This window comes from Coniophora puteana, assembly GCF_000271625.1.
Source record: "Coniophora puteana RWD-64-598 SS2 unplaced genomic scaffold CONPUscaffold_13, whole genome shotgun sequence".
Taxonomy (NCBI): domain Eukaryota; kingdom Fungi; phylum Basidiomycota; class Agaricomycetes; order Boletales; family Coniophoraceae; genus Coniophora; species Coniophora puteana.
Window position 1 is genome coordinate 1,091,200 of NW_006913065.1, and position 25,948 is coordinate 1,117,147.

The 25,948-nt window shown below is 53.7% G+C and overlaps 6 protein-coding genes across 6 annotated transcripts; 3 read left to right on the plus strand and 3 right to left on the minus strand.

The window, feature by feature from the left end:
- Positions 1-84: 84 nt before the first annotated feature.
- CONPUDRAFT_92749 (glycoside hydrolase family 16 protein) lies at positions 85-2,905 on the plus strand (the record flags this gene model as incomplete). The annotated part of the gene is made up of 18 exons (XM_007774995.1): positions 85-240; positions 374-570; positions 624-628; positions 700-980; positions 1,031-1,147; positions 1,267-1,294; positions 1,344-1,377; positions 1,424-1,441; positions 1,494-1,513; positions 1,571-1,605; positions 1,658-1,774; positions 1,826-1,972; positions 2,024-2,056; positions 2,104-2,185; positions 2,240-2,342; positions 2,402-2,525; positions 2,583-2,752; positions 2,809-2,905. The coding sequence occupies 18 exons, from the start codon at positions 85-87 to the stop codon at positions 2,903-2,905; spliced, it is 1,764 nt and encodes a 587-aa protein (XP_007773185.1).
- A 965-nt stretch (positions 2,906-3,870) lies between these two features.
- CONPUDRAFT_84723 (glutathione S-transferase C-terminal-like protein) lies at positions 3,871-4,877 on the minus strand. The gene is made up of 4 exons (XM_007774996.1): positions 4,776-4,877; positions 4,545-4,716; positions 4,331-4,488; positions 3,871-4,267 (listed from the first exon to the last, which is right to left on the minus strand). The coding sequence occupies exons 1-4, from the start codon at positions 4,827-4,829 to the stop codon at positions 3,983-3,985; spliced, it is 669 nt and encodes a 222-aa protein (XP_007773186.1). The 5' UTR covers positions 4,830-4,877; the 3' UTR covers positions 3,871-3,982.
- Positions 4,878-5,519: 642 nt separating this feature from the next.
- Positions 5,520-7,689, minus strand: CONPUDRAFT_63665 (glycoside hydrolase family 79 protein; the record flags this gene model as incomplete). The annotated part of the gene is made up of 11 exons (XM_007774703.1): positions 5,520-6,033; positions 6,091-6,174; positions 6,222-6,262; positions 6,318-6,388; positions 6,449-6,519; positions 6,566-6,588; positions 6,647-6,691; positions 6,750-6,947; positions 7,011-7,075; positions 7,128-7,224; positions 7,279-7,689. 11 exons carry the CDS (start codon positions 7,687-7,689, stop codon positions 5,520-5,522), a joined length of 1,620 nt encoding a protein of 539 aa, XP_007772893.1.
- A 1,578-nt stretch (positions 7,690-9,267) lies between these two features.
- Positions 9,268-12,654, plus strand: CONPUDRAFT_168603 (WD40 repeat-like protein). The gene is made up of 7 exons (XM_007774997.1): positions 9,268-10,582; positions 10,649-11,671; positions 11,727-11,816; positions 11,866-11,895; positions 11,946-12,002; positions 12,068-12,328; positions 12,379-12,654. Exons 1-7 carry the CDS (start codon positions 9,593-9,595, stop codon positions 12,598-12,600), a joined length of 2,673 nt encoding a protein of 890 aa, XP_007773187.1. The 5' UTR covers positions 9,268-9,592; the 3' UTR covers positions 12,601-12,654.
- Positions 12,655-16,575: 3,921 nt separating this feature from the next.
- Positions 16,576-17,346, plus strand: CONPUDRAFT_63490 (uncharacterized protein; the record flags this gene model as incomplete). Its single annotated transcript, XM_007774697.1, has 1 exon — positions 16,576-17,346. One exon carries the CDS (start codon positions 16,576-16,578, stop codon positions 17,344-17,346), a length of 771 nt encoding a protein of 256 aa, XP_007772887.1.
- Positions 17,347-22,018: 4,672 nt separating this feature from the next.
- CONPUDRAFT_168605 (glycoside hydrolase family 51 protein) lies at positions 22,019-25,475 on the minus strand (the record flags this gene model as incomplete). Its single annotated transcript, XM_007774998.1, has 23 exons — positions 22,019-22,539; positions 22,598-22,697; positions 22,758-22,799; positions 22,851-22,873; positions 22,935-22,961; positions 23,018-23,103; positions 23,156-23,234; positions 23,287-23,327; positions 23,382-23,465; positions 23,524-23,602; positions 23,667-23,734; positions 23,789-23,828; positions 23,880-23,950; positions 23,997-24,070; positions 24,122-24,155; positions 24,213-24,333; positions 24,388-24,722; positions 24,775-24,936; positions 24,988-25,023; positions 25,080-25,107; positions 25,217-25,225; positions 25,290-25,306; positions 25,358-25,475. 23 exons carry the CDS (start codon positions 25,473-25,475, stop codon positions 22,315-22,317), a joined length of 1,899 nt encoding a protein of 632 aa, XP_007773188.1. The 3' UTR covers positions 22,019-22,314.
- Positions 25,476-25,948: the final 473 nt, after the last annotated feature.

Here is a 25,948-nt window from a genome sequence, read left to right on the forward strand (position 1 = left end):
GCCCTTTCTATAATCCCGAGAAGTTGTTTTCCAGCTCATTGTCTATTCTTTCATTATCAACCACCGCTCCTTCCGAGACCCATCATGAACTCTCCAGATCCACTATTATGGGGCGAGCCCGCCGGGTCGTCAGCAGGGTTCTTTACGAGTTCGCCCCGCAGCCGACCACCCACAAACAAACATGGTTATTCTCCTGTTCGAACGCATGAGAAGCAGAAACCCAACTCTTCATCCCTCGATGTGTGTCTCACATAAATTTTCTCGACTACATCCAGTACTGACCTTTTCGATGCTTCTTCCAGGGGTCTCTATCTGCGAAGGTACGCATGTGCACATATAAACGGTCTTTACTTTATCTTGATTACCTCCTTAGTATGCGCTGCCGCCCAACCCAGCAGACTGGGGCGCACTCTCCCTCTATCTCACTGACCCGGAGTCGGATGACTATCTGCACAACCCTGATCCTGTTCGGGACTACAAAAACGACTACGGGGCGCGTATATGCACCCGCCGCGGCTTGGCCAACCTGGGATGCATGATGATCGTGCTCTTGGGATGCTTGCTCCTCTTGTACGCATTTTTGTCTGGACATGTCCCTTGCTCGCTTACATACTTCCATGCAGCGCTGGTAAGTCAGCATTCTTCTAAAGATTAATATGAATCATACGCGTTACCCTCGCATCATCCTCCCCTCTCCAGTCTACCCTGTTGTCCTCCACTTCACCAAGAAACCTCTCAGCAACTACAACGCGTTCAACGTCGGCGGCTTGAACGCGTCGGGCCAGATCCCAAGCATGCTCGGTAGCTTCGGCCTCATCGACGTCGACACCCCCAAGAGCGTGTACACGAAACCATCGTACACAAACCCGAATGAGGAGATGGACCTTGTGTTTTCTGATGAGTTCAATGTCGGGGGGCGCACTTTCTGGCCTGGAGACGACCCGTACTGGGAAGCGCCGAGTTTACACTATTGGGCAACAGTGAGTTTATTCATAAGCGAAGAAAGGTTGGTTACTGATGGTCTTTCTAGAACGACTTGGAATGGTACGACCCGGCGGCGGTCACGACCCAAGGAGGTGCCTTGAGAATCACGCTCTCGGAGGTTGATCCTGCAAGCAACCATAACCTGAAGTACCGCTCCGGGATGGTAAAATTTGTTTTCTATTGCACGAAGCGCTCCATGTGCTGACGGATGATAGATTCAGTCATGGTTGGACCATGCATTCAATGACATTGGGATGAATCTAACATATTCCTAGGAATAAGTTCTGTTTCACCGGTGGCATTATCGAGGGTTGGTTATTTTCCCCTTGGACCAAATATATAGCTGAGTTATCTTTCAGCTGCGGTGGTTCTCCCTGGATCAAGCAACGTCCAGTGCGTGAAATTTCTCTGTTGGAGAAGCTCTCGCTAACTTCGTCAGTGGTTTATGGCCAGCCATGTGAGCATTGAAGCTATATCCATCTTGGCTCCTTAATGTCGTACTTTGATAGCTGGACGATGGGAAATCTAGGTTGGGCTCCATCCACTCAAGTTTATTAACGATAAATAATATAATTTTACCTCATAGGTCGAGCTGGATACGGGGCAACTCTCGATGGCCTGGTAATAATCACTTCCGCTTTTGCGAAAGGGATAATGGCTAATTGTATTGAAGTGGCCTTACTCTTACGACAGCTGTGACGTCGGTACCTTGCCCAACCAGACATTTCCCGGAACCGCAAAGCCGGAAGCTGCGACGAAGAACGGCGATCCCGCTCACGGCGGCGTACTGGTAAATTGACATACGTCACCCCCACGCAGATTAGCTGACTTTGCTTTTCAGTCTTACCTTCCTGGGCAACGTCTTTCTGCGTGCACTTGTTCAGGCGAGTCACACCCCGGTCCAGTTCACCAGAACGGACAATCTGTTGGCCGTTCGGCGCCGGAGATCGATATCTTCGAGGCTACAGTCGATTTTGGTGTGGGCAAGGTAAGAAGGCTCAAATTTTACTTGAGACACGTTTCTCACTCTCGCTCGAAGGTCTCGCAATCAGCTCAAATCGCACCCTTCAACGTATGTGAACTGCTTGAAGTGTAGATGTGTTTCATTATTTGTTTCAGGAGGGATATCGATTGGCAAACACGTCCGCGAACCTCAAAATCTACGATCCTGAGGCCACTCTTCTCAATCCCTACATTGGCGGTACTTTATTTTCTTATGCTCTTATTCAGGTTTGAAGTTCATCGCACGTTTTAGGTGCTTACCAACAAACGCTCAGCGGTCTATCGGTGACGAACCCAGAGTGCTATGAGTTGAACAAGGGATGCTACAGCGTCTATGCTTTTGAGTATAAGCCTGGGTACATCCAATCTTAAGTTTTCCTTTCAGTCATCCTCTCATCCCCTCGTCGCGTTATAGATTTGATGACGCCTATATTACCTGGGTAAACGGGGGCAAACCAGCCTGGACTCTAATGGCCTCAGCCATCGGCTCAGAGAAGCAAACCGAGATTGGAGCTCGAGCAATTTCACAAGAACCGATGGTATGCCACTTCGGATCGCGCTGGCTATGGCTTTGTGATGCTGATCAAGGCGAACAGTACATCATCGCGAATCTCGGATTTTCGACCAACTTCGGAGGTATCGACTTCGGCCATATTCAGCTCCCTGCAACGATGCTTATCGATTACATCCGGGTGTATCAGCCTAAGAACGGACGTAACATCGGCTGCGACCCACCAGGGTTCCCCACGGCTACGTATATCAAAACGTGAGTTTAGGCGTAACGTCGACTAGGGTTTTTGACTCGTACTAAATGTATTACAGGTACGCAGAGGCGTACAACAATCCTAACATTACTGAATGGGGTCACCCGATCTTCAACCAGAGCATGCCGAAAAATAGACTCAACGGTGGCTGCTGAGAGACCTGGGGTGCAGCTCGCGATGAAACCTTGCATTGTTTCTGACGAGCTCTTGTACTGAAATTTGTAACCTTCAATTTAGAATTCATCATCGTTTTGTGACGAGTCCTCCATACATGACACAATATCTAAGGAACGAGAAACCACGCTTGGAAATTTAATGTTTGTTGATAATCAAGATGAACAACCACCGGCTCAGAGGGCGAACGCGCTGTGTGCCTGTTCATTTCGAGACTACTCGCCAGTGGTCCTTCTGTCACTATGCCGTCGCTCGTCAACAAACCATCCTTGACTCGTCTCATCTATGGTAGCTTTCATGCTCCTCAGCTAAAAAGCTCCATTCTCCAGGCTCGTCTTTTCGTGGAACAAGGCCTCCACTAGTGACCAAAGTGAAACGTCCGCAGCAGTCTGTGAGGCTTCGAACGAGGCTTCGAACGAGGCCACCGTTTGGTGTGCTCAACTGATCCGTCTGTGTTCGCATTCGCCTCTGCCAAACGTTGTTTGACTGCCCGACCGAACCAAGTAGCCCCCGAAACTCATACTGCGCTCCAGTCTAGAATGTGATTCGCCTTGGCCAAGACATCATTTACCGTACGACTAACAGATAAGTTGCCACGAAGATTGAGTCGTCCCAAGCGCATGGCAAATGCCTGTCCCGAAGCCAATATGTAAACGAGGGTGGTCTACGGAAAGTTCACCGCGTTCGTATACGACGGCGGTTTCAGACTCGGGAGGCCACTGGCCGGCTGTAAACATCTGCAGACGGCCAGAGACTGCCTTGGGAAAAGTCGGATGCCTGCTTGAGGTTTGAAGACAGAGATCTGGAGTTTGAGAGCGATGCATTACCAAGCCCTCAAGAAGTTGGATGAGATGAAGCAACATCTCCTCATCCTTTGTCTCGACCCTTCGCGTACCCAGCAAGAGGGCTTAGCACCTTTCTAGAATAACGAAAGTACGAATCATCGGCCAGACCAAAACAAAACCTTGTGGAGATTGAGGTATAGGCATTGCTTCTGGAGGTACAACTTTTACAGTTACTAATATTACAGGGTCCTTCCATTGATTTAAGTAGGCTACCTACGCGGAGCCCTTGTACTGGGCGGGCGTCTCTGCAAACTCAACCTCACCATAGACTTCCTTGAGCTTCTCGTGTGAGTGAATCTTCTCGAAGTAGGCGATCGTCTTAGGGTACTTGGCTCTCTCGGACGCACCGAGAGTGACTTTGAAGGCCCTCTTCAAACTCGCTGCGAGTGTGAGATCGGCGATGGTCAGTCTGCCACCTACGAGGTACTCGCGGGTACCAAGGGTGCTTTCGAGATGCTCAAATGACTTGTACTGGCGTTCCAAGAGGAACTGATGAAGCTAGATAATTGGGAGAAATTAGTAGACCGACGAGAGAGCTGATGAGCGCTGAGCATTGTTTACCTCCTTGGGATATCCGGGAAGGAAGCCCATGGTGAGGACGTGGCTAAAGTCCGTAGACACCTGTACCTCAGACTCAGTGAAGTGGGTCCACTGCTCGATCTCGGCAGCCTCTTCGGTGTTCTTGCCACGAAGCCCACTCTCAGGGGCCAGAGACGCGACTGCAAAACGACAAGCATAACGATTAATTCAAGGACTGCATGATAGAGTGACCAACCGTAGTTCGCAATGGCGAGACCCTCGGTCACCTTGAAGCCGTTGGCGCTTTCAAAGCCCGGGACCTTCCCTTGGGGGAACTTCTCGAGGTACTCAGGGGACTTGTTCGTCTCGCCCATCTTTACTTCGACATAGTTGAGCTCAAGCCCACCAATCGCGGCAGCCGCCTTGATCTATGAGCGTACCGGTAAGATTAGAATGTCATCGGGAGACTGCTGGTGTAAAGACGTACAATGGTGGTCTGGCGTTGGTAGCCGACGCCATATAGAGTTCCGATGGGGGCCATTGAAGGGGAAATTTATCTAGATGCGTGGAGAGACTGCTGATGAGGGCGCTGTTGATTTACTGAACCTTGCACTCGCATCACGCTATTTATACTGTATACCCACTTCCATTTCCAGATCATCTTGCATTGAACTCGAGGATGGTTCCTCACTAAGTAGCATTGGCACGCGCTCACCCTCAAGCTGCTTCATTCCGACCACCTCGGAGCAAATCAGCTTTGTCATCATGAGCGCTTGGTAAATCCCAATATTTGGAAGTTGGTGAGGTCACAAGCAAGGGCAGTGGAAGAGTAGTGGAAGCACCTGACAATTCTTGCTCAGTTCCGAGCAACATCAACAACGAGAGGACGCGCAAGCCAGCGGCAGGAGTCAAGCTCCATTAGTAAGCGAGTGGAGACAGTCGGGCAAAAGAACATCTCACCATCCCGTCTTGAGCTGAAGGTCGCGAGGAGCACCACCGAGCTGGTTTGCCAATGAAAAATAGTGGAACCAATGACTTGACAAAGACGAAGGTTTGTACCTGGCGTTGAGAAGCGTTGAGAGCTTCTGCACGCAGGGAAAGATTGATGACAACAGCCTCATTCCGAGGGGCATGCCAATAAGACCCTTATACAGCTAGTCAATTCGTTTGCTATGTCTGGTACGTACTGGAAAACACAAACTGCCACAAGCTCTCCACGTGCAGTGGGCAGCTACCAAAACACCAAGACAGCCGACGACGCTTCCACGTCAATCTTCCCTCCAGAAAGAGTCTCATCAACATACTGACCCTCACCGTACCCAGACGCAAAGTTCTGCCCAGCCCACGTTGTGACATTGGCAGCTTTGACATCCGCACCAGGTGCAGTCAGCCTCTTTGCTGTGATCACCTGGTTCGCGTCGGGAAGATACGCTAAAATATCGAAGGTCACATTCGGACGCGCGCCAGTGTCAGTTTGGTTGTAAATTTGCATATTGAGCAGTGCCAGCTTCGAAGGGTAGTTGAGGCCATATGAGGAGGTCTCGTCCCAGAATCCGTACACGACGACTTGGCCTGCCGATGGATCGCCGTCTGCGGTCGTGATGGAGGACCCATTGGCTTGTCGGCCGGGGAAGATGTTAGCAATTTGAAGGGATGTGGAGTGGCCAATGGCTTCAGCCACGAAGAGATATGCAGAATACGCGGGGAAGACTTGAATTGGCCCGTTCTGGTTCTCGATGGGATACCTAGAAGGGATAGTTGGAGGGAAACGCGAGGGAGCATAAAGCGAGACGGCGGCGCACCAAAGATTGTATAAGGACAAGCCGCCATGGTTCAACTGTGTTGAGCTCTGTAGGGCAAGTGGTCCTCCTTGGTGAACGTAGACGCTGCGGCAGTATCGGTATTTGAACCGTAGTCAAAGTGAGAAACGTACCGGGACACGTTGATCGACGCGGCATACAACGTAGTGTCGAGCTGCACACCATCATCAGTGATGCACTGGCGAGGATAGTCATAAGCTGTAGCTCACCAGCCACATGGCTTGTCCGAACGTGTTGCTGACGTTGTCACGGCCAGAGCAGGACACAGAGTTGAACTCGCCTCATAGAGATTGAGTCAACCGGCAGGCAATAACGCCAGTCGATAGTAAAGGTATCATACCAATGACAAACGAGTCGGGACCCAGTTGCTCACGAACGGAGTGAATACGGGGTTGCCAAAGATCTAGATACCTGCACAGATTAGATCAAACCAGGATACTGACACAAGATCCCTCACATGGCCAGCCGTGTGTGATTCACCTAGGAAGGACCACAGCATAAGATAAATTGGTATTGTCTAACGAGAAGACGCTCTCACCAAGTTAGGTAGCGTAGCGATGGCAGCCCTCGTAGGATCGCATACCTGTACATACGGCGCTCAGTCCAACCTCACTGATGAACGAGCCGATACGAAGACTCACACTGTACTGGTAAGTATGCTCGCTGCAGGTCTTTGCAGTGTGCCCGTCGTCTGCACCCGCAGCAAGCGCGCTGACACAGTCAAACTGAGCATCGGCAGCCGACGTATTGTACGGCCAGAGAGGGTCTATAGCGGTTGCACCTATTTGGAACTCCGGATAGTTGACGCCAAGGTCTTTGGAGATGTTCCCGCTCCAGGGCTACGCGGGGTTTGTAAGCGGCCCGGGTCATCTTGGCAGAAATAAGCCTGAAGGCGAACGTACCTCCCAGTACTCGGTGTAGTTTTGTGCGTTCAAGTGGATGGAATACTGATCAGGTTCATTGCCGACTGGGTCAACAGTGAGTGCTGGTTTGTGAGAGTGTCTACCCAAGGAACGTACTCTCAAACCTAGATATGTTGACTGAGCTATCACGCAGACCAGCCCACATTGCCTCGGCCATGTACAGAGCACCCGTGTAGTTGAGACTCTCCAAGCCCTGTGCATACTGGTCAGTGGGCAGGCACTGACATAAGTCGTTTGGTTCACTTACAAGAGTGAAAACAATATTCGTCTCATTAGGTAGCAGCTCGACAACCTCCCAGAACGCCGGACCCAGAGTAGTATTGATCAATGCTCCTGAGCTGTCGATGAAGTTGTACAGTGCCTGATTTAGATTGCCGTCCCAGAAAGCCGAGTCCGCTGTGATGCCACCGATGCGCACTTCCGCAGGCACGCCCGTCCTGTTGCTCAAGTTCTCAAACAGAGCCTGGGACAACGTGTTCGGAGAAGAGCTGTTACCCATGTACTCTTCGAAAAATGCGGTTTCGATGCTGAAGCTGGCCAGCGCTGGATTGAGAGGGGATGTCGCCCACATAGGGAGAGATGGAGGTCCCTGAAGCGTGAGATTGGATAGACCAGAGGTTGCTCCTGTAGCTACATACTCGGAGCCTTGAGTCGACATTGCATAGCTCAAGAGAGGAGGGATGGCAATCAGGATGGCTGAGACTTTGAGGGTGGTCATTGGAGAGCCGAATTGAATCAAACTTCAGCCTAAGTTCCTGAAGTTATACGCGAGCTGAGAATTGAGGACTAAGTTAGTATTGACATTGAAAGGGCGGGCCGGTGACGTCGACCGTGAGTCCTCACATGCCAGGTGACGTAGGGCGCGTGGGTCACCTGTGAATGAAGTTAGAACGCCACGGTCATGTGAGAAGGGATGCCGGTGTTTGGTGTTACTTGGCAGCAGCTTTAGATCCTAATTTGCGCAAACAACCTGAGCCATCGACTCGGCTCCTTGCCGCCGAAGGCATCCGCGACAAGATCCGCGAACCAGTACAAGACACTACACCAGCAGAACCGTCAACTTTGCGATCTGCGGATCCGCCTTAATTTTATCAGCATCGCGAAAGTATCACAATTGCGATCTCACGAGATAGCGGCAAGGTTCACCATTATGTGAATTATCATTGAGACAACGATCTCGGGTTGGCGCATACTATGTGGTAGGGCGTATGCATATGTACTCTTTAAAATATGCGTAATTTTTTTCCATATACAACACGTTGTTATATTGCAATATGAGACATTATACTACGAGCTTGCTCCCCGGTCATGAGTGATATAGGCTCGCATCATCGAACGTTACCTCGGCGAGCAGCACAGAACGTGCAAAAACTATCCCGCTTTCCCTAATATTGGTTTCCTGTGCCATACGCGTGTCGAACTTTCGAATACTGACAACTAATCTTGTACCGATGGTTATTTGAGTCATGGTCACAAGGTGGAGAATGATGGCATTGGTAGAGCCCTGGAACAGGCTTTTAGCTGGACGCAAGGGATGGGGAGTTTAAGGGCCTGTTCGGTTGCACGATGTGGAGATAAATATCGCGATATTTACGAGCTCACCTTCCTGTAATGGCAGTCGTGATCTGGGCACCTCAAATATGACGCTTTGGAGCATATCCCGCGTTCGGATGCGCAATATGGAGCAGAATATGACGTTGGCCAAACCCGTGTGAAAAGTACTGTGCTGAGGGAGGCCAGTCCTCCTTCGTCGACTCGTGGTCAGCACACTTTCTATACTTGCAACACCAAGCACCATGGCAAAGACACCAGCGAAGCCACCGCCCAGTGATACACCGACTCCCTGTCAAGCTTGAGGTATGGTAGGGTTCAGGATGGATACGACGCCATGCAGTGTCGATAGCTAGCACAACAGATGTAGTTGTGAGTGAGAGTGCTGTTGTGATAACGGCAGCTCGTCGTTGATGCAGACGACTTTTCCGTGGGGATCTCACAGGAGCATTGGAGAGGGTGGATGTACGTGTGCGAACCATGATGATTGAGCAAGGGGCTGCCAGCCGCAATCTGGTGTTATATCGACGCGCGCCGTCCGCGTCATATTTTGGGCTAGCCAAATAATATCACGTGACTTTTTACGCAGCACGCGAATATCTCAATATCTTATTGCGCAACCGAACAGGCCCTTATAAACCCCTCGCAGCTTTTTCCGACATTACTCGACGACCGCGTCATCTGTTCTTTTGCCAACATTTCCACCATGCACAGTTGATATTGGCGTTCACTTCGTTTTGCCACATCACTGCTCAAACTGTACTCTTAAGAGAAGGATGTGTGTTTCTATCATAGCATTGGACTCAAAGACCACCATGACGACCAGGCAGTGATCAAGAGTTTGTTCTCACCAGTAAGCAAACGTCTATCTTTGGAGAAACATCATAGCTTGAGAAGGTCCTCGGACGAGTGATACCGCTGGATACTTGTGACTGTCGCTATGCTATTGAGCTTATCGGTGGTCAGCATCTTTCGCGACATAGTGTTCGTCTAACTTGTCTCTAGCACTCATGGCCAAGCCGGATCTCGAACCTGGCAGGTTGTCATCTACGACCAATGAGAAGCTTGAGGAGTCACAGCTCAGACGAATTTCAGGCCACAGTGACGGTATCACAGACCTCGCCTACTCGCCTGACGGCAGGTTCCTCGCCAGCGGCTCGAAAGATCAAAGTGTCCGTATCTGGGACGCCGCCTCAGGCCAACAGCTGGGCGAGACTATGAAAGGCCACACCAGGGAGGTCACCTCTATCTGTTACTCGTCTGATGGTCGGTTCCTCGTATCTGACGCTGGCGACGGCTTTATACGTAACTGGGACATGCAGAATAGGAACAGGCTTGTGGGGCAGCCTGTTGAGGCGCACGTTGGCTACGTGGAGTCGGTCGCGTACTCGCCCAATGGAGCACTCATCGCGAGCGGAGGTGCAGACCGCAAGCTTAGGTTATGGGACGCGCATACATTCAAGCTTCTTGCCCAAAGCGAAGCTTACACTACGAGGATCTTCTCAGTCTCGTGGGCCCCTAATGGCAAGCGAATCTCAGCTGGCTTGATTGACTCAAAGATATGCACCTTCAACGCCGAAAGTCTCGCGCCGGCAATGAAGCCTTTCGAAGGACACAAGGGCTGGGTCAAGACTGTCGCGTACTCACCAGACGGCGCCTTCCTTGCTAGCGGAGGTGACGACTGCACCGTACGCATCTGGGATGCAGAAACAGCAGCATCCGCAAAGAGCCCCTTTAGAGGGCGCAAAGAAGGAGTCGATTGTGTTGCATGGTCTCCAGATGGCACACGGCTAGTCAGTGGCTCGCGCGACGGAATCGTGCGCGTCTGCGATGTTTACACAGGTCAAAGTCTTTTCGGGGGCCCGTTCAGTGCACATCGAGGACCTGTCTTAGCTGTTGCCTTTTCGCCTGATGGCAAGCACTTTGCATCCGCAGATTCAGATTCTAGGCCGCGCATTCAGATATGGGATGCACAGACAGGAAACACAATGATGCCTGTGGTAAGTGCCAGTCCGGGATGAGTTCACTTCATTAGTGACCGGTAACCGCTGATGATGTTGCGATAGCTCTCAGGAGGGGGCGATTCTGCACTTCGTCAACAGATAAAAAGCGCGAGTCCCATTGCCAGCACATCGGCGCCAGGACGTATGTGCGCTGAAGCTTCCGTCATGGCTGTTCAATGGTTTCCGGATGGACGACGATTTGCAAGCGCCGGTCTAGAACCCGCCGTGCGGCTCTGGGATGCGGTAACAGGGCTTCAGGTTGGCGAACTTGTAGGCAACCAGAGCTCCATCAATGCCGTATCTATTTCTGCAGACGGTACAAAGCTTGCATGCGCATCCGATGACAATCTTCTCCGCGTCTTCAACACTGAATCCAAAGAGCTACTATTGAAGCCCCTTGCTGGTCACGTCGGAGCCGTCCTAGATGTGAAGTTCTCCCCCGATGGCTCGTGTCTCGTTAGTGGTGGCGCGGACGGAACGGTTCGTCTCTGGGACACGGTTACCGGCGAGATGCAGCATGTCACCACAGCCCATACGACACCGGTACGCTCACTCTGCCTAACAAGCGATGGGAAGAAGCTTGCAAGTGGCGGAGACGACCATGCAGTTCGCATTTGGGATATGCAGACGCATATGCAGCTCGCGGGTGACCTTCATCACGGAGCCTGCGTTCGCGCCTTATGCTTCTCGCCAGATGGTTCTCGGCTTCTATCCGGTCTGGAAAACTGCACCGCAATTATATGGGACATCGACACCGGTCAAATCGCGTTCAGCGAACTCAGGGCGCACACAGACTGCGTGGTAGCAGTAGATTGGTCGAGCGATGGCTCGAAGGTGCTCACCGCCTCCGACGACTGGACGATATGGGTTTGGGATGCTACTTCGGGACGGCGTATCCTTGGTCCGCTAGAGGGAGTTCATGAGGCTGGCATCCGAGCTGCTTTGTTCTCACCTGATAGCAAACTTTTTCTCAGCGGCTCATTGGATCACACACTTTTTATGAGGGACGCTAACACAGGTACTGTCCTTCTCCGGCCAGAAACCCCACGGGACCTGCTTATGCGACGGAGAGGCCCAAACACTCAGGTACGGCGTCTTCGTATTCGATACATTGTTACTCAATTTGTGGGGTGTGATTTAGGTTGCACCTCCAAACATTGGCGATAATACGCTCGATTCCAAAGTAATAGGGATCTTTGACGATCGTGACCCTTCACGGCGGAAGCAAGAGGTAACTTTCCAAGTCCTACCTCAGAAACGTACTTAGCAGTTTCGAGCAGCCACAAGCTCAAGTCGAACATCCCACAGGTGTGAGTGATCTTGCTTTTGACAATGCCGTTCAGCTTTTACAAGCGACCAGACTTCTACAAACCCCCGACCTCCAGATCCGAAGGACTTTTGGGACGGCTTGCATGATGTAAGTCTCTTTCACCAGGGTGGTATCACTGTGTCTGCTGCCGCTGAACTTCCCTTACCTGCCAGGATACTGTTGTCCCCATGAAGCCGCGGCGTCAGGTCACTGCCAACAAAAGTAGTGATATCAAACATCGCGATGAGACCAGGCGCCCACCTAGACGCAGCAGCCTCAGGCTGCTCTGGCCGCAGGAGAACGCCAGACCTAAACCGAAGCAAAAGGGCAAGAATAAGCAGCCAGACGCTGCCAACGACAATGTCGGAACACATGCGATGCGTCGCATACGTCGACCATTTGCGACTGTGGTGTCTTCTGCGAAAGACAAGAAGGTATATTCTCAACCTCATCGTATGTACGTACCTCGCTCAATCTTGTGTAGCGTGTGCTCGCAGGAGCGGACCCGTCCGCTGCTGCTGCCGCCGTTGCCAACACCCGCACGACGACAGAGGAAGACTCGGATAGCGAACCAGAGCATGCAGAGGTGCCAGTGGATGATCTTCCTGAGGGAAGGGTCTCTGGTGCGATGGCTGATGACGACGAAGAGAGCGACAACGGACTGCTGGACACAATACGTTACTGTCTATGTTTCCCGCGTTGTTAAGTCAGTGGCACTAGTCGGCTGCTCGTGCATAATGAATATACTAAATATTATCTTGACACCTTACCAAGAAGATTAATGACCCCACGTCGCAACCCTAGCAAACAAGAGTCGCGAAAGCACAATGATAGAACATGAGATCAAGCCCTGTGACCATCATTGTGGGTCCATTGTCCCAGAGGTGCAACCTCGTGGCCAACTCCATACCATACCTGACCTGAGCACTGTTCTGCTCTTCCTGTTCAACCATTCTTTCCACTACAGTATCTGCCATGTTCCTGGACTGGTAGCTCGATTCCACCGACACAACCATCCACCGATAGCAATGGCGCCGATGTGACTGCTGGCCTTGTTACTGACACGGGTGGTCCAGACAATGAGCCAGACGAGGCGCCGTGCCAACCCTCGACCGTCGACTGAGTAGCTAAAGGCACTGGTGGGGGGAAGAAGCAGACAAGGAAAATCAACGCTGCCGCAGTATTACACCCATGTCGAGCCCATCGGTCCTCTAAAAATTCCTCGGAAACCCGTTACAGGCCCTCGCAGACTGATTTTCCACCGGCCCTCAATTCTACGCGCCGAACTCGGTAGTGGGGCTGGCTAGTGCGGGTGATGGTTCGCGGGAGAGCGGTGCGACAGCTCCGACATACAGTACAAGTACTAACGTTGGCGATACGGATCTCCCAATCTTCGCGTCGGACCATGACTTTCGATCCACTCGGCTCGACGTCTACAAAACCCTTTCAGCCTTGCACGATAAATCGAATGCTTTCATTATTGGAGATCAAGAAGACCTTGAGCTTGCATACGAGGACCTTTTCTATGACCCGGAGGCCTAGGCTTTCAGTATCTGTACTCGACCGTATGGAAAACGCTTGCTTGTCTTCGATAGGATTCGTCTTGTGCACTATACCAACGACAATTGGAGGCAGCCTACATGGAGCACCCAAGGGCGCAGCTAGAGAGTTTCTCACCTAGGGCATATGACTCGGCAACGGCGTCGGGCAGAGACCTATACATTTTCATCTGACCGATATAGCCTCCTCGGTGGCAACAGCTCACTTTCGTAGAATCTCTGGGGATTTCACCAACGTCCAATGTTTAAAGGCAGGCTAAACCAGCCCTCGAGCGTGCCCAAGGGTAGGCGACCTAATACGGAGATTGCCACCTGGCAGGCGTGCAGAAGGGTGCTCAGAACAAGTTTCGTTGGGCGAAATAAACTCGTTCAAGCTCAATGTGGAGCAGAAGTGGAAATGGTGGAGGAGCGAGTTGGCAGTGAGTGCGGATGAACCGATGCATGACTCGGAGATGAGATGAGAGCCATGGTGCATACCCGAGCCAAGGCTTGCTTCTACGCGCTTGTCACAATCCTTCGTTTCCTTCGGCATAAGCTTTGAGGTTAGGACAATGTCGATTGACTCTTCGCTAACGGTACCAGTCGCTAACTAGAAGCAAGGGAGGTCATCGTAAAGGGGAAGGAGCGGAGAAGGGCGCGTGGTCAAGCATAGCTCTGCACCGAGCGGATACCCGTTGACCCGGTTTGCCATAGATCCGGGGCGCCTGTGCTGGTGGCTTTATCAGATTGGTTTTCTGCACCTTATCGCCCAGGGGGCAGGGTCAGGGACGCATGAGGCAAGCAGCGCTTGGCTCCGTCGTCACGAACTCCCTTGCCCATCCACCCTGTGTCATGAACACGGCATGCGATGCGGTAGAATCCATGGGGGCTTAGACCGAGGTGGGATCATGGATGTGAAACAAGATGAGTGAAGTTTTCAAAGCGGTTCGTATTCGGGTGGAGGGCAGGCAATACATGCTTGTTTCGGTGAGGCAGTACATTCATGAACTCACGAGTCACGACAAAATCTCACAGACCACCCAGACCCTTTCAGACCCATTCGTCCAGCCAGCCCCTACTTCTCATTTCGATGACTCATGCGAGACAGGCGCAGTCCGAGTAGCTGTTAGCTGAGGGAGCGAGGGGGTTAGAGATGCAGACGGGTTCGAGGCCTGAGAAGGGCGCCGTCCGGAAAGAGGGTGCTGCTCCACTGGGACCGAGAATAAAAAGTTCACGGCGCATATGGACGATAACGATATCAGTTCCCTTTCGTGGGCGACACCTCCTCCTATAAGTGGACACATCACAACCACCCCATCCTGGTCACACTCGTCGATGGCCGCGCATTCGTTCGGCCGAAAGAGAGAGGCAAAGGGAAGATAGGGGAATGGAGAGAGGAGAGACGGACTGGAGAGACGGAATGATGAGCACGCGCTCGCCCGACGGGAAAGAAAGAGCAGGGCGCGCGGGGTGGCTGAGGGCGCGGGAGTTTGTTGACTGGTGTTTGTTTTGGGCGGCTGAGCTGAGTTGGAGGGAGGAAACCGAAGCCAGCAACTGCCAATTCCCTCTTCTCCCCCAATCCCCCGTCTCTCCCCGTCTCCCTCCTCCCTTTCTCTTTCTCCATCCTAACTTATACGTCGAACGGAGCACGCACCGCGACGCTGCATCAACCACGTTTACACACCAGTGCAGGAACAGAGGCAGGAGAGAGGAAAGCAAAGAAAGAGAACAGACGCATTGGCGAACACGAGAGACGAGAGCCCGTCGAGCACAGAACGGGGCGGCCGATGAACGATGATGCCGCCGACGCAGTGCTAGGTCTCCTTGGCCTTGCAGCGGACGGCCCATCAACCCACAAGCACGCTCTACAACACACCAACACAACACAGAGGAACCTCAACATCCCTTCCTCCGTCTCGCCCGTCCCCGCCCGCCCCATTGTCCCTCTCAAGCGCAAGCACACACACCATGCCCACTCGCACGAGCCATCACCCACACCCAGCATTCCCAATGTACCCATGCCGATGTCCCGCCATCCCTCGCTTGCGCTGCACACACCGACAGGCCAGTACACTACCCTCGCCCACCACAGCGGTCCTTTCTCCCCGTTTACATCCACATCCACCGCTACACCTGCCACACCTACCCTCCACACCCACATCCACCCGCGTACACCCTTCTCCGATCACCCTTCAGGTCCAGGCACACCCATGGACGTCGTCAACGGCTCCCCATTCACCATGCCGAACGGTATCACCAAATCTGCCACCACCTCTACCGTCAACACATCCATCGCCAACGGTACCAACACCGCCGTCGCCGGTGATGAGACCAGCCCAGACGACGCCGACGGCGAGATCAACTGTATCTGCGGGCTCACGTACGACGACGGCTTCTCGATCGCATGCGACACCTGCTCGCGCTGGTGCCACGCCGCGTGCTTTGACATCTCCAAGGACAAGGTGCCGGAAGAGTGGCATTGCTGGGTTTGCGTTCCGCGGCCAGTCGACCGCGAGCGCGCGCTGCGCATACAGCATCAGCGGCAGAGGCTTATGCTCGAGGCGAATGCTGCAGCCGGTGTTGTATTCGGCGCTGGGATTGGGCCGGGTGTTGGAAGTGGGAGTGCAGGGGGGAAAGGGAAGGAGGGAGGGAAGGAGAGTCAGAGAGCGAGGAAGAAGAGTCCAGGGGTCGAGCGCAAACCGCGTTCGCGCGTCAATGGGGTCGCCGCAGCTGCTGCCAACATTGGCTTCGTTGACGGTTCCCCAGGTGCTCCCACAGCTGGCGGGTCGAGCACCGGAGGCACGAGTGCGGCGGCGAAGCGCAAGCAACGACGTATCTCGATGCTTACAACTGCTGCTGCGCAGGCGGGGGGCCCACACAGCGCGCCGCCGGGTGGTCCGAACGGGATGTCATCACATTTGCCGTTCAGCACCAACGGGCTCGCTACGAGCGGGTACGTGAATGCGGGTGGGGAGGACGACGAGATGGTGGATATCGGTGGGGAGCCGTGGACGAGTACCTACGTGCCTATCTCTCGGGATGTCATTCCGCAGGCGGAGACGCGGGATCGTCTGATGCGGCAGGCGCAGCACTGGCGCGGGATCACGGCGCTCTCGCCGCCGCCAGGGTCGTTTCCGTCATCAATGTCGGCATCGGCATCAACACAATCCTCTTCACTTCCTCCATCATCGAGCGGGGCGTCGTTCCCTCCATCGTCATCGTCGTCTTCTTATTTCAGCTACCAACCACCACCAGCCTCGAACAACAACACATCACCTGTCTTCCTCCCCTCCTCCCGCGCCCCGCCTACTGCTCTTCGTCCTCTCCCTTCGTCGTCTTCCTCACCAGCGATAACGGCTACCCCACACCATTCCGACCTCCTCCCCCCTTCATACACATTCCACACCGCCACGCCTCTCCCTGCATCCTCTTTCATCGCGCGCTACCCATCCACCATCATGCCCTCCTCAGCGTACCTTTCCGACCAGCTCAACGCCTACGCTCACATGGGCCTGCCGAAGCCACATGTCCATCTGCTGGGCCCGCCGCTCGAGGTCGCGCTCGATGCGAGAGGACGAGGCGGGCGGGCGCGGTGGGTCCGGAGCGGGTGCAGGCCGAATGCGGTTGTCAGGCCGTTTTTGTGTGAGCCTGGGTCGAAGAGGGGTAAGGGGAAGGAGAATGTGGTAGCGGAGGACGAGCAGGCGTCGCAGAAAGAGAAGGAGGGCTCACCTTCGGAGAACCGGAAGGAGGGTGGTGATGGCGAGGAGAGCGACGAGGATGCGCTTGCGTTTGGGGTGTTTGCGCTGCGGGATCTCAAGGCGGGCGAGGAGGTTGTGCTCGGGTGGGAATGGGACGATGGGAATGTGGTGCACCAGTTGCCTGCGCTTGTGGAGAGTCCACATTTGTTTGCGTGAGTTGCCATCATCTATCTTTGATATTATTCATACCTTTCCCATTATCCTTCCCGTTGTCTTGCTTTCGTCCTACACCACCCGCCCCCTCATGTTACTAACCGGTTTGGCTCAATAGACCCGTGCACGTCCACCACCTCCGCCAACAATTCGGTACGATCTTGCACACTTTGGGGTCAACATTCACAACGTGCGCGTGCGGTGCCGCCGCGCGTGACTGTGTGCTGAACGTCATGTCAGCGTTTGTCGACGGCAAACCCATCCATCACTATCCTCGTCGCGCACCGCCATCCGCTCAAACACCCAGCCGGGGCCCCGACGCCGGCGAGGCGCATGTGAATGGCGCGGACGACGATGAGCAGATGACGCCGAGGGCTGCGAGAGGGGGCGGGGGCGTCGATTTGGGGCCGCTGGTGGGCGCGGAGAGGGGGTTCAGGACGAGGGAGAAGGTGCCGTTTTCGGGCGGGCTGGCGGGTGTTGAGATGGTTCGTTCGGGAAGTCAGAGCGGGGAGGAGGGTGTGGCTAGTTCTGGTTCTGTGAACAAGGGCCTGTATGTATATGCCGAGGCGGGGCCTTCGAGGTTGCCGCGCTCGGGCGGGTGGATGGGTGAGCAGGGAGCGAGAGATGTGGTGGTTGGGGATGGCGGTGGTGGTGCGGCCAGGAAGGTGGATAAGAAGGGGAAGGGGAAGGCGAGAGAGGATGCTGTGGTGCTGGATGAAGAGGATGAGGGAACTGATGCTGTGGGCAAACGTGCGTTTTTGGGTTGCTTGATTTTGGCTTGACTGGCCCCTTTTTGCGCTCTGCTACCCTATCCCTTGTACCATTTAACGCTAACGTTCTTTGTTTCATGTAGGTTCAAAGCGGAAGAAGAGTTCTCATCCATCCGACCATGACCCATATCCTTCATCCCTTGGGCAGCACGTCGATGCGATGCAGGTCGATCCTGATCCACCAGACGAGGTGGAAGGAGGTGAAGTCAAGGTCCCGCCACGGATGCGGAAGCGGTGGAAGAATGCTCCTGGAGGGTCATCGTCTTCGTCATTCTCTGAGTGGAGAAGTTTGCCGAGTGGTGGGAGTATGTCGACCGGGAGGGTGGAGGCGTCTGATGCTGCAGGTGTAAGGAGGGATGCTGCAGCGGAGAGGGGAGGCAAGAGCTTGGATTCGGAAGGGGCAGGTATGGGTATGGATGTTGATGGTGCGTCGACCTGCTTTTTACGCTCGCGCACGAAATGCTGATGAATATACGCGTGGTATCTTAATTCTACAGATGCTAGGCCTCCACCACCAGACGCACACACGCACGCCTCTGGCCGCGACTACGGTCGCGAAATGCCACCACCGCCCATGCCGGCGCGTTTCGACCCAACGACGGTATCGTCTGCGAGTCCGGAGGCGCAGGTGCAGGCGCCGCGGACGTCGCGCTCGAGAGACGTGATGAGCCTCGCGATGATCGCGCCGCAGCATCATCGGCATTCGCCTAGCTATTCGGAGCCGCCGCGGTCAACCCCAGCGCAGACTCAAGTCCAAGTCCAACCTCAACCTCGAGCTGAAGCACATTCACCTCAAGGTCAACCACAGTCGCAAGGTCACCCAAGCTCACGACGCCCGGAGACGCATTCCCCCTCAGCGCCTTTTGCGAAACTGTCGTTGGCCACGCCCACCTCTGCTCCACCTACAGCTGGTACTGGGTCCGGATCGTCTTCTGGAGCGGCGCCGTACTTTCCTCCGCTCGCTCGTGATGTTCTACATCATGATGCGCTGTTTCGTCGACCTAGCTCGGGGCTAAGTGTCAGTTCTGTTCCAGAGCCCGAGTTCGAGCCAGAGCCTGCGCCTGAGCCTGAGCCTGAGCCTGCGCCTGAGCCAGAGCCAGCGGCAGAGGCGGGTTCTGTCCCAGAGTCGTCGATGGACATTCAGGAGGAGCAGCATCCATCTGAACAAGTGCTCGTGCAGGATGAGCAGGTTACAGCGGAAGCTTCACCAGAACAGGAGCTGAAACCGGAGCCAGAGTCACGGCAAGCACCCGAGCAAGAGTCAGTTATGTCGGAGCCAGAGTCTCAGCTCGTGCCAGAGGTTGAGCAGGCGGAGGTGGACGATGAATCGCCGGCTTCGCCGCCCCCTGGAGCAAGGGGTGAGGAGACCGAGGATGAATATGTTGCGGAAGTGGAAGGTGCGGAGGGTCGTGCGGAAGACGAGGAGGAGGGTGTGGCAGCGCCGACAGTGCGGTCCGCAGATGTTCCGATGGTGCAGGTGGATGATCATGAACACCGGGAGGAAGGAGAGATGGAGAAGGAGGATGGGATGGATGTGGATGTGGATGCCCATGTGGAGGCGAAGGTCACGCCTCCAACGGTGGCTTCGTCTCTCCCGCTGAGGCACTCAACACCGCTCGCCTCTGCCACGGATACAGACGTGCAGATGAAGCGTTCGCCTTCACCGCCATCTTCTCCTGTGTCGAATGAGCCACCACGTGATCCAACTCCTGCGCCAGCTCGGTCACCTTCACCGCGATGGACCCCAACCCCGTCCCCTGAACCGCAGCCAATGCCAACGCGATGCGACCCAGATCCTGATAACACACCTTCTCCATGTTGGTCCCTGACTCCAGAACCGCAGCCGACTCGCGCGTGCGAACCAACTCCCCCACCACGCACCCCGACGCCGCCACCAGCTCCTCATGAGCCCACCCCTCCCCGCGAGCCTACTCCGCCTCCGAAGGCGCCGACTCCGCCTCTCAAGGCGCCGACCCCGCCGCCCCAGAAGGTGAAGTTGTCGTTCAAGGACTTTGCCCTCCGGAAGAAGAAGCAGCGCGAGGAGATGGCGAAGGAGCGGGAGTTGCATGGCGAGGAGTGTGCTGCTGCTGCTTCTGCTTCTTCAGACCCTGCCGACGCCCAGGCTGTCAGGGTCAACGGTGGTCCCAACGGATCGGAGGTGAATGGTGCTAGTGATCAACACCAGCCCCAGCAGCCCGAGGAGCAAGGTGGCGAGAGTGGTGCCGTGAATGGCAAGGTAAACGGGATTGACGAGGCGAATGGAGAAGGCGGTAAAGGCGAGATTCGGGACGCATTGGTGGCACCAACACCAACAACACCAGTATCAGCGCCGGTGGACAAAGTATCGGCGATGGATATGGACACCTCCGAGGATAACAAGCCGGCTGCACCTATGCCTACGCCTGGGCCTGTACAGAAGCTCCAGTCGCCTGCTCCAGCATCTGTCCAGCCTTCACCGCTGGTATCCAAGCCTATCCCGAAGCCTTCTCCTGCACCCGTGTCACCCGTGAAACCAAGTGCCGTCCCGTCTCTTGCTTCGCGAATACACCCCGCCAAACATGACGTTCCACCGCATCTTGAGCTCAAGCGTGACAGGGAGAAGTCTCTTCCCAACGGCCGTGCTACTACCTTCGAGGCGAAGAAGGAACTCCTGGACGAAACCATCCCTCCTGCTTTCTTCAGGGCGACTGAGATTAGGGATTCGGCTGAGGTTGAGCGCAAAGTGAGCTTTCCACCGCCAGAGCCGCCTCCTGCAGTTACTGCATGTGCCTCCAATGGCAGCTCGACAGGCGATGCGAGTGTAGTGGGTGTACCCCTTTCGCGCAAGGTCTCGCGTGAGGAGGGGGAGATCCCAAGCAACTCTCCCCCCAAACATGGTTCTGGTCCTCTTGCTCCGACAACTGGTTCCTCATATGTCCCGCGCTCGTATACCCCGCCGACCCAACCACGCTCGTTCAGCACTATTCCTTCCGCCTCGGTTTCTAACACATCATCCTCCGTCCCTCCTCCCGCCTCACCCGCCCTCTCTACCGGCTCGTCTGGTCCTCCTCGGCGTGCACCGCCACCCTCTGCACCGTCGTCGTTCTCCAACATGGGCAACGCCCGCCCACCTAGCGGTCCTCGCGCACTGCGCGCCGCGGGGCATGGCGGCCACCCGCATTCTATGGGCTCGGGTCCCGGTTCGGGGCTCGGGCCGGGCGGGCACCGCGGGTTTATCCCGCGCGGGCCGTCTGCGGATCGCGATCGGGAGCGAGACAGAATGGAGTGGGAGAGAGAGAACCGCGAGCGGTGGGCGGCGAGGAGTGCAAGAGGGAGGGCGGGGAGCGGAGGTGGGTGGGGGCGGTAGTGGTGATGGATGTGATGACTGTGAAGAGGGGGGTTGCGTGCGTGTCCTAAGTTTTATTGTTAATCACTTCTTTTTCTCTTTTATTGAATATTGGTCTTTCCTGTGTTTTCTCTTCTTCTGTTCCTTTTGTTGGCTTTTGGATTCATGGATTGGCAATTGCTTGCTACACCGCTACTTACCGTACCTACTCGTACAGACTTGATGTATCTCCGTCCGTCTCTGTTTCGCTTGTTCCCTCATTCGTTCCAAGCTTCTTGTTTGTTGTTGGCTTGTATTCTCGTGCTATTGATCGACCAAGCTAGCCGATGACTTACCCTTGGATGTAATGTCTGTCATAATGTTGCGATACTCTGTAGCGTTAACTTGATTCCTGGTCTCTGGGTGGCGACCTACGAGTGGATGGTTGTGAATGACGATGAGTTACCAGTAACTCTGATCTTCTGGAGATGCATGCTGAGCATCAAGCAGGGCGAGAAAGGATCGCGTGCCATACTTCCGGATACCTGCCATCTACACGGGGTATGATAATTGACTACTCGGTATAAATGGAGGACATAGGGTGAATTGTCACTTGCATTTTTTCCTGGTGGAGGGAGTTGACTGTACCCGTTTATTATCACCGGAAGTGTGGGAAGCACATGTACAGGTAGGGTTTCAACCAACTGAAAATATACTCGAAAGTCCAGTGAATAAATTTTTACAGTATCAAACCCAAACAATGCCGAGATATCATGTTCTGAAAGGAGAGACAATACATATTTCCAAGACACAATACAAGATAAGTGTGACAGTACTGGAGTACAGCTAATTGTGCTTACACTAGTATTGGACTCCAGAACAAATCAAGCGCTATGCTCAAGACAAACTGACGTTGATCACACTCAGACTGTATGCCGGCGCAGTGTAATTAAACGCCTGTCCGATAGTAATAGCAGACGTTGTAGGCGTCACGAGGTTCGGGTCCGTCGGCGTGTTGCTCGCAGTTGAGTCACCAGTTAGCACTGTGACAGTCGCAGATGACGCAACGGCAAATGGAAGCTGGAAAGTCACATCCTCGGTTGTGTTCGCATAGTTGACGACCTGAAAATGGTGTTAATTTAACTGCGTGTAATAAACATAGTGAATGGTAAAGACATACCTTAATGGCGAGCGTGCTGGAGTCGCTTGTTACACTCCAGAAGACAGTGCCACTCGGATCGGGCAGCGTACTAGGCAAGTATTCGGTGCCGCGATTGAGACTGAAGAGCTGTGGTAGCATACTATGTCAGGCCACACAATGCTACGAGATGGTGCGCTACTGTTGGACGTAGAAGCTTGTTGACTTGTAAACATTGGCGGCGCTAGGAATGTACATAAGCCGGGTGAACCACCAACTGTACTAGATTACGTACTCGAACTCAACCAAGTTAGGTATCTGGGTTGAGGAATGGGTTAATCAAGAGGTCTTCGGTGTGGCAGGAGTTTTGTGTGCTTACCCACTGGTATGCGCCATCGGCGACGTTCTGGAGAGGTCATCTCAGCGACACTTCTGGATAGGGGATTCATTAAGTGCACTTACCATCAACAAAGGTGCATATGATGCAGCAAAGACAATATCTGCGTTGCGCTCAAACCCAGTCATATACGCAGCCTCGCCGATACTGCCTGCAGAAACACATTTTAGGCGTAATGAAACGATGATTTCATCCCTACGCACCCTGAATAGTAGGGTACATCAAGTTTTCATCGGCGTAAGTCACAGCATACTCTCCTTGGAAGTAGTATGTGCAATTGCGCTAATATTGGTGTTATATAAGCCTATTCACACTAGATAATTGACGAGAGTACCTCAAAGTCGTCATAGTAGAATGAGTTCTCGGCGAACCAGTCTGAACTTCTCGTCAGATATCAGGCCTATGGAACCGAGGCAAAGAGAAACAAACCAGGACTTGAATAGACGTGGTTGTCATACTGCTGTGGTGTGGGATCGAGGATGGGATTGAATGGGTCGGTGGTCGCAATGAACTCTACAATTCACCAAATACTGAGACCCCTGAACCAATACCACAAGATCGAGATACTCACTGAGCTGCGGAAACGCGGCAGTGAGGTTTCCCGCAAAGTCTCGCCAGCGGTAAATGTACGACTCCGATGCAACGAAGTCCTGCAAAACTCAGGTCAGCTGAACTGGAACACGTTTGGCTGGTCATAAGTTGCAGTAGACTGACCTCGTTTCCGATTTCCACATATGTAAGTGAGAAAGGCTCTTCACGCCCAAGAGAGGCGCGAAGGGCAGCTACAGAGGCCCGTTTTTGAGCAACACATCCGTATGTATGCAAAGTAAGCTCACCTGCTGAACTACCAGAGGGATCACCAGTCACAAAGTTGATCTGTCCACGACTATATGAGTAACATAATATGGCAAAGAGATTCATGCCAACCTGATCAATGGCTGCTTGGATGTACGGCGCAAGCTCGTCCTCGGGAAGGGATGTGCCGTCAAGTGAATAACCTGCAACATGATGAGTCTGGCAGAGAGCGACGAGGCTAATACCTACCAGCCCAGACAGCCATGAACGGCTCCATCTCCATATCCTCGCACCAATACAGGTACTCCAACAGGCCCAGTCCACTAGAATAGCGTCAACTACCGTAACAGCTTTCTTTGAAGACGCATGCTTACTCGGTATTGATGTAGCTCCAATCACCAACGCGACCTGAATAGCTTCGTCAGTCTATGGCATGAAGCCTAAGGAGGTACCCTGATGACGTACCGGGTCTGTCGACTAGATCCCCGACGGTGTTGTTCCAAATCCATCGAGTGGCAGCACTTTGACCCTCCAGGTTGTTGCCTCCGGGAAGGCGGAAGAATGAAGGCTTCATGGAGTACAGCACCTAATAAACGCGCATAAGTATTATTAGAAGCGTGAGCAACGCGAAATAGCGTACCTCCGCAACGTCGATTCTCATACCGTTCGCCCTGTCCTTGAACGTGGGCGGGAACAGCAAAAACATAGCAAAATTGATTGTGTTGCCCGCAGCGGACGAGTCAAATGTGACGGTGAAGTTGTTTGCAGTGCTCGATGGTGACGTGCTCGGCGTAAGCTGTGCATAAACTTGTGTCCACGTCGTCTGAGAGCCGCTAACGGGGATCTGCGCGGACGCGTAGATCTCGCCAGATGCGCTTTGAAGTGCCACAGTGGCGTCACCGCTGAAGTCAGACACCTCGGGGAAGCGATAGTAGAAGGAAGCGTTGTACGTCCAGGAGGAGTTGACGTTGATACCTAAACAGTATCAGCAAAAGCTTGATCACTACTTCAGAAAACTCGAGCTCACCATAGTAGCCTTCGTTTCCGAATCCAACTGAACCAGACGCGCCCGATGGTATGGTCAGCTGAAGAGCGTTCGGCAGCGCAGATGATACCGGGTCAGAGTCGGCAATGACGGTAATGTTTCCTCCGTTGACAGCAGCCCATGCATACAATGCGGTTGCATCGCCTGCAAATACTAGTATGAGATGTTGAGAACAAATAAGCGTAACTGCTTTACCAGGCGTGACTTGCTGGAAAGCACGGTTCTGCAGCACTAGGGTGGGACGGTTTAGTTATGACGATCAAGAGGGAACTCTATCGAGCACGTACACTCAGCGTACAAACCACCATCTCCGCTCTATTTTGTCGTAAGGTCGTATGCGTCAAAATCTCAGCTAATGAAACCTACATGCTGCACACACTGTAAGCCCGATGTTTATGCGAAGTTAAGGCAAGGAGCAACTTACGTTGATATCCTGACGAAGCGAATATTATAATAGAGATTAGCGCTGACTAGAAATCAATGTGTATGTTACGAACCTCAAACATTTGTCCATCTGGAAGTACGTTAGCATGGTAAAAATAAGCCTCTGGCGGAATTGACGTACACAGCGTAGAAGGGATAGCATGGCTTGCCGTGCTGTTGACCACAACGGTCGTTGCAGCCAGTGCTGCAGTGGCAGCAACCAGCAAGACAGCAGCACGTCCAACGCGTCTTTGGATCATTGTCTGTCCGATGAAGAGCGTGAGGGGACCGTCGACAATGTATAAAGCGCATCATTTTATACTGCAAAGTGCCGTTTTACGGTCCGGGAGGCTTCCCCCTCCCGGAAATACCGCCCCAGATCCTCTGACGTACATCCCAGCTGCTGCGACAATGAGAGAATACATTTCTGCCCTGAGCCGCACGCGGTTCGCGCTCACACGACCTGCAAAGTCTCATACATAACGGCGCTCGTAGGGACGTGTGTAAGCTCAGTAGGATCTGTGCGCCCAACGGCGATTAGAGTCCCGTGAACGATTTTGAAGTCATGAGTGGCTGCCGATCCGGAAAATCCTATCATCGAACAAGGTCTGAGCAAGGCGATGGTCGGGTTGCATGTGCAGTCAGTGGGAGACAGCAGGTAATCTGTGGTACAAAGCGCTGGCACGCACAAGAAACTGAACGATGTGTTGGTAGGCCCCCGCCTTTATTACCT

What these genes read in the sequence shown, in the direction of transcription:
- CONPUDRAFT_84723 (XM_007774996.1), bottom strand. Translation starts at nt 4,829, where the DNA reads ATGGCCCCCATCGGAACTCTATATGGCGTCGGCTACCAACGCCAGACC. An exon ending in TCTCGCCATTGCGAACTACG is followed by an intron (nt 4,489 to 4,544) that starts GTTGGTCACTCT and finishes GTCGTTTTGCAG; the next exon opens with TCGCGTCTCTGGCCCCTGAG. An exon ending in TTCCCGGATATCCCAAGGAG is followed by an intron (nt 4,268 to 4,330) that starts GTAAACAATGCT and finishes CCAATTATCTAG; the next exon opens with CTTCATCAGTTCCTCTTGGA.
- CONPUDRAFT_168603 (XM_007774997.1), top strand. Translation starts at nt 9,593, where the DNA reads ATGGCCAAGCCGGATCTCGAACCTGGCAGGTTGTCATCTACGACCAAT. An exon ending in GAAACACAATGATGCCTGTG is followed by an intron (nt 10,583 to 10,648) that starts GTAAGTGCCAGT and finishes ATGTTGCGATAG; the next exon opens with CTCTCAGGAGGGGGCGATTC. An exon ending in CTTCACGGCGGAAGCAAGAG is followed by an intron (nt 11,817 to 11,865) that starts GTAACTTTCCAA and finishes AGTTTCGAGCAG; the next exon opens with CCACAAGCTCAAGTCGAACA.